Raw genomic sequence first — 6,512 nt, forward strand, 5'->3', positions numbered from 1 at the left:
CTCGGGCTGCTCTGGATTTGGCTGGTTCATGCTGGGGGAGTGAGGCAGAGCCTCCGTCCTCAGTCAGTGGTGAGGATGTAAAGTAACATGGGAACCCTCATCGCCCTGGGAGCCCCGACCAGTTTCTTCTTCCTCGCTTCCTCCCAGGGCGGGGATTGCACTGTCTTCCTCCTGCGGACCCATGTCTGTCCTGCCCAGCAGTGCCTGTGGGGTCCTGGCACCGGGTGCAGGGCCGCCCAGCGGCCCCACCTGCTTCCTTCTCGGGCGTCACCTAAAGCTCAGCACCGCGGACGTGGTCCGTGTGTCTGTGTCATGTCACAGCTGGCCTGGCGCCACATGAAGCGGACGTGAATCCAACGGGATGTTAAATACGCACTCGGGTATCTTGATTTACTTCTTGGGAGAGGACACGGCAGCGGACATCGCCCCCGTTCTGTGTGCTTCTGAGGCCCCGAATCCTCCCGTCCTCCCTCCTGTTCCTTCCCTGCAGCCCCCTGGGCCTCCGTGTGTGTGTGTGTGTGTGTGTGTGCACTCACCTCTGTGTGCATGTGTGTGCACGTGTGTGAGCATGTGTGTGTGTGCACCCATCTCGGTCACGTGGCCGTGCACGTGTGCATGCGTGTCCCCTTGTTGTGACTTCGCAGACCAGGATGTGGCAGGTGTTGGTTGAGGGTTTGTTGACTGAAACGGAAGCAGTCGTTTTACGTTCGCTGTCAGGAGCCGGCATGCCTCCCCGTGGAGAAAGGTTTGGTCGTCCGCTTACTGTTCCAGTTCCTCCGGGACTCGAGTTCCCTGACCCTTGTGGTCTGAACGTGTCTGTCGTAAATGGTTTGGAAACCGTACTGCAGTTTCTCTCCGAGAGGGTGAACTGCCTTGGTTGGCGTCACTGAGTGTCGTGTGTCGTCCGTGGGACTAGGGTGTCACCAAGGGGCTTCCCTGGGCCTCATCTGGGACCCCGAGAACCGGGAAGGTGCTTCTGCAAAGTGAGGCTTCCCGAGTGAGGTTTGCTTTCCTGCTGCCATTCTGGAAGAATCCAGGCAGGTGCTGGTGGTGTCAACACCCATAAACAGGGACCTCGGTGCACAGGATGCTGAGGAGTGCGGGACCGGCCTCCTCACGGCCTGGTGGTTCACGCTCATTCTTAGACCAGCGTGTGAGGAAACAGAAGAGCAGAAAAGAGAACGAAAACAAAGCAGGACGCAGGCCTCCGGCCCAGACCCAAGGGTTTACTGACCCGCTGGCTCGGAAGGGCTTGAGGAAACGGTCAGCCGCCTCCTTCATCCTCAGAAATTAATCCTTCACTCAAAACTGTTAAAGATTTAGTTGAAGGAGGAAGAAAAACCATTGGACTTTCGTGTCCATTTCTCCCCTTAGAACATGTGTGAAATTAAGCAGCGAATCAAGGCGTCCTGGGCCGGGCGGGGTCCGGCCATTGAATCCAGCTGCAAAAATCAACCCCTGGCTGCAATTCAAGGTGACGTCAAGACACCGGCAGTCTCCATTTGGCTTTGCCCTGAGTGTTATTTCGAGGAGGTTTGCGGTCCTCACGTCCTTAGATCTTTCGCTGCAGCTATGGATGGAATCTGCGTTTTCCTTCTCTCAGGCTGTCGGCGGGGTGCCCAGAGGCGTCCAGGGCCACCCTCCCCCGGGCCCTGACAGCGTGTTTCATCCTCGCAGGTCCCGGATCCTCCGAGCCCAGGAGCGAGGTGGACGCAGCAGCATGGACCAGCCGGGCCCGCCGGCTCCCGCCCGGGAAGGTAACAGGTTGCAGGCCGGTGGCGGGGCAGGTGAACTGGGGCTGTTTCCCAGGCGCCATGCCCTGGACATCACTAACCCGCGGCCTCTGGGGTGGGGCCTGGGCTAGGAGCTCCTGGGGAGGAGGAGGGTCTACCCAGACCCTAGGGGGTGGAGGCCTGGGGGTCCTGGCTGAGCCCCTCCACCCGTCCCTGCGGTGCCCACACCAGTGTCTAGAGTCTCCTGTGTTTACTTTCCCCCGACCCATCAGAACCCCCTGGAGATGGTAAGGGGGGTGACGGCCCATTGCAGAGACGAGATTTAGGCCGAACCCTGCGGCCACTGGGCACCTGCCAGCAGAGCTTAAGGCAGCCTCCTTTTCGGCTCCCTCCAGGTCTGCCAGGGGTTCTGGGGCCTGTTTCTGGGCCACAGTTTCATCGGAGTGTGAGTGGCTGGCCTTTGGGGTCTTCCAGGCTAGACCCGACTTTGATTGTTTGAACTGAAAGCGAGACAGACCAACACCGCTCAGCACTTTCCATCCCTGTCAAGGAGGTGATGCCCGGACAATGCTGTGCAGCGTGGCCCCTGTGGCCTCTCGGGGACAGGCCTGGGGTCCCCACAGCCCCCTGTGCGCTGGGCGTTCCTGATGCTGGCCGCACACTCCCGAGTGTGGCCCGGGCAGTGGGCTCCCCCTCCGACCCCCCGACTGCCCTCCCGCCCCTTCCTTCCTGGCCTTTCACTGAAACGAGCCGTCGCTGTCTTCTGTGCCGTTTCGCTGTTTCTAAGGGGCGCCAGCACCCTCGGCACCCGTGCAGGATAGGAAGCTGCCGGGCTCCGAGGTGCTCAGGGGGCGTCAGCTATTGGGGGCATCAGAATACAAAAGGCAGGCCCAGAAGCACCTGCACCTGGTCTTTAGGACTGTGGGTGACGTGCGCGCTGCTCAAACCTGGTGGCAGGTGCGTTGTCCTTCCAGGACACGGTCTGCTTTCCGCAGAGGAGGCCACGCCTGCCTGCCTGCCCTGCTCTCGGCAAACGCCCGGTGTCCGCCGGCGCCCACCCACCATGGACTCGGCCTCCCAGTCACGGCCCGAGTTCTGCAGAAATGCCCGTCCGCCTTCACCCCCAGAGGCACCTCTGCACTTGGTCCCGGGAGGAGAGGGCCTGGCTCAGCAGCACCGCGTCCTGGCGGGCGGGCCTGCAAGCCTGGGACAGGCCTCGGCCCAGGGCACACGGCCAGACGCCCGGGCACCACGAGGTGGCAGCCAGGCCTGTGCGGGGACTCAGTTGGCAGGAGGCCGCGTCCGAGGTCCAGCCGCGGGGATGAGATGCTTAGGCCTGTCTGCTGAGAGGGCAGCTTACGTGTTCTGCCCACGGGAAAAGCAGAGAAGAGAGAAGACGGTACCTGTGTGGGGTGGAGGCTAACTAGCTGATTGCGGTGATTATTTCACAGAGTACAGGTGGATCAAATCATCCAGTCCTGCGCCGTAAACACACAGTTTTTATTTGTCACTCATACCTCAGTAAAGATGGAAGAGGACGGGCGCAGAGAGCGAAGGGTCCCTCGGGTGGCTGGAGGGGCGCTAAGGGTCCGAGCAGAGTTCACCGCCCTTTCCCACGAGCGCCCTCCGTCCTCTCCCCGCGGTGGGCCGCTTCCCACCCCACCCCTTCCTGCTCCAGCACCAGAGGCTCCTGGGCCCTGCTTGCCTGCTGTCTCCACGTTCGCGAGCAAGTCTCACCGGCAAGGCCCGTTGCTCCCGGGGCGCAGCCGGTCCTGCCAGGCTGTTCATGGGTGACTCCCCCGACCCTGTCCCCAGGCAGGGCCCCTCTTAGCTGGGAAGTGGCTCGCAGCTGGGAGAAGGTGGGACCTTCTACGTGGACCACCTTCTACGTGGTCCGCCTGGGAGGTTTCCTCCGGGGAGCCTGGGGAGGTCCCGCCGACGTGGGGTGTTGAGGATGCCGGGAGGGGACCAGCTCCATCTCCCCGGGCCAATGGCTGTTTCCTGGCTGACAGCCCAGGGCTAAGACCACGATTTAAACATGTTAGTACCATGCCTTAAACATGATTATACTCTGATACAAGATTTTCTGGGTAGTTAACATTTGTGACGATGAGTGACGGGGATGACAGCCTGGCGTCGTTTTTGATGATTCAGTGACGCTTTAGGTATAATTTCCCCCATTGTGAAAATGAAACCGTCCTCTTAAAAATTCCCTTGAGGGACTTCTCCGGTGGCGCAGTAGATAAGAATTCACCTGCCAATGCAGGGGACAGGAGTTCGAGCCCTGGTCCAGGAAAATCCCACATGCCGCGGAGCAACTAAGCCCGTGCGCCACAACTACTGAGCCCGCGTGCCGCAGCAACTGAAGCCCGCATGCCTGGAGCCTGTGCTCCACAACAAGAGAAGCCACTGCATTGGAGAAGCCCGAGCACCGCAGCAAAGAGTAGCCCCCGCTCGCCGCAACTAGAGAAAGTCCGTGCACAGCAACGAAGACCCAACGCAGCCAAAAATAAATAAAATTAAATCTTTTAAAAAAAATTCCCTTGAACATGACAAAGGGGCTGGAAATCACCGAGGTCCGTTCTCCCCAGCACCACTGGGACACTTGTGTTTTCATCCGTTCTCTGTCTTTTCCCTCATATTTCTTTTCTGCATAATTGCAGCCATTGAATTTACATTTTTAAGATTGTTGAGTATACATTTTTATGTCATACTTGAAACTTTACAAGTATTTTCCACGTCACCACATAGCTTTCACAGCTGTCATTCTCAGTGGCTGCATAGTTATCCTGTGCACAGTGTCATAACGCGTTCAGGTGAGGTAACTCTGTCCACGTCCATCGTTACCTGTCATCAGGCACCTGTGCCTTTTCCAGAAGCTTCCTTGGCGACAAGTCAAATCGTCCGGGTAAAGCGGGATCTGGGAGGAGGTGGGGTGCAGCGGAGAAGCCTGCGGCTTCGAGGGCTTTGCACACGGCTGCTCGGGTTTGAGCGTGGTCCCTGAGGTGCGCGAGCGGATGAGTGGGGGCATGTGTGCATCTCTCCAGGCCTCAGTTTCCTTCTCCTTTGGGATAACAGAGCTGGAGCAGCCCCGCCCTCAGGAGGTAACATCCGCAAAGCTCTTAGGGGCGGGGCCCCTGGAGGCTCTCAGAGAGTCAAGTTAGAAGATGTTCCGGGATGTAAACACTGTATTACAGGATGGTCCAGGATGTCTCAGGATGCAGAACTCAACACCTTGATGATGGTAAAGTCACTACCAACTAAAGCTTTTCTGTAATTAATAGCAGAACAAAAAAAAAGTGAGTCGTGGGGAAGGGAAGTCAGCAATGTCACCATGTTCCTGCTGCTTCGGGACAGTCCTCACCAGGTGCCCGGTGACGGTGACAAGCTCGGGCAGAAGTGAAGGACAGCGGGTGACGTGCCAGCGGGTGACAGGGGGCGGCATTGTTCCGGGACCCTGCTGCTCTGGGACCTGGTCCCAGCTGTGACACGCAGAGCCTAGAGGCAGCAGAGGACGGGCTGTGAATAGCCCCTTGTTGGTGGGGCTGTTGGCAGCCTGGTGCTTCTTAAAGCTCTTCTTCATAACAGTAAAAGGAATTAAGAAACAAATAGCCTTCATTTGAAATAAAGAGAAACGTATCTTGGGTTAAGCTTGCATATTATAATCACCTATGGTCTTACAAGCCCCAGGAACAATATGCCTAGCGCCGATCTCTGAATTTACAAATACTCTTTTATTTTTTTCCCTTAATGTGTTAATTTGTGGCATATCTTTAAAAGGTGTTAATGGGTTTTCAGCTGTCCTGGAGGGTTGTCTGCTCACAGAGGAGGGATGACCCCTGCAGCCAGCGCTCTCCCACTGGCAGTGCCAGGGACTCCAGCCAGCCCATCCTGATTCCGGGGGCTCCTGGTCAGTTGTGTGGACTGTGGCCTTTGGTCCTAACTTCTGCCAGGAGTTGCGGGCTGCCGGGCTGGCCTGGGACTGATGGATTTCTCCTCCCAACTGCAGCTTTCCCTGCAGCTGCCTGCCTTCTTCTTTCCTTCTTTTTTGCTAAATCATTAGGTACTCATTTTATTCAATGAAATAAACCGGCGAACACATGTTAGAGCAAAAATTCTCTTCAAGAGAAAAATAAAATTTTCCAGTACGTTTTCCAAATACAGTTGTCATCATTTCCTTAAATTCATGTTTGCCAAATACATGTGACAGGGAAATAATACCAATTAAATACTCTGACAAAAGTGATGGGGAAAAAACAGCTTACGTTTTGACTTAGTAACAACAAATCATGCCGGGCAGTGTTGACATTCTTGAGAGCACGGACTCCGAACTGCATGCTGGGGTTTTCTCTTGTCAAACCTCTTCTTTGAGATTATATCGTACAACTGCCAGACTTCGAGAATTAGATAAAATATACCTACAAGTGAATTTATGAAAATTGTTAGAAAAAAGCTTTACAATATCTCACACTAAATAGGCTCTAAAATATCTGGGAGGGGACAGAACAAAACATGAGCCGTGGGACCTGAGGCACAGGCTCTCCCGTGACCACCTTCACCCATTTCTTTTTAGAACAAAATATTTGTAAGTGTAATTTATTTAGTATTTATATACATAACGTACAGAAAACTCAGGTAGACACAGGATTTTAATGCCATTTCACATTTTAATTCCAGCATATGCATTTTTTTTCCTGAAAAAGTTTTTTTGTTTTTTTGTTTTTTTTTTTTTTTTTCAGTACGTGGGCCTCTCACCGTTGCGGCCTCTCCCGTTGCGGA

At 55.5% G+C, this 6,512-nt stretch overlaps 1 protein-coding gene across 2 annotated transcripts in view; it reads left to right on the top strand.

Annotated features, from left to right (window-relative positions):
* LOC102975848 (rho guanine nucleotide exchange factor 10) overlaps nt 1-6,512 on the top strand; it is a 52,425-nt gene that overhangs the window by 13,137 nt on the left and 32,776 nt on the right. The window contains exon 2 of one of the 2 annotated variants that reach the window (XM_028481357.2): nt 1,678-1,757. In XM_028481357.2, coding sequence (XP_028337158.1) covers nt 1,721-1,757 — 37 coding nt within the window. In that variant the 5' untranslated portion in view covers nt 1,678-1,720. Of the gene's footprint in view, nt 1-1,661; nt 1,758-6,512 lie in introns of those variants that run through there. The other variant, XM_028481356.2, reaches the window with a different exon arrangement.

Source organism: Physeter macrocephalus, chromosome 20 (assembly GCF_002837175.3).
Source record: "Physeter macrocephalus isolate SW-GA chromosome 20, ASM283717v5, whole genome shotgun sequence".
Lineage (NCBI taxonomy): Eukaryota > Metazoa > Chordata > Mammalia > Artiodactyla > Physeteridae > Physeter > Physeter macrocephalus.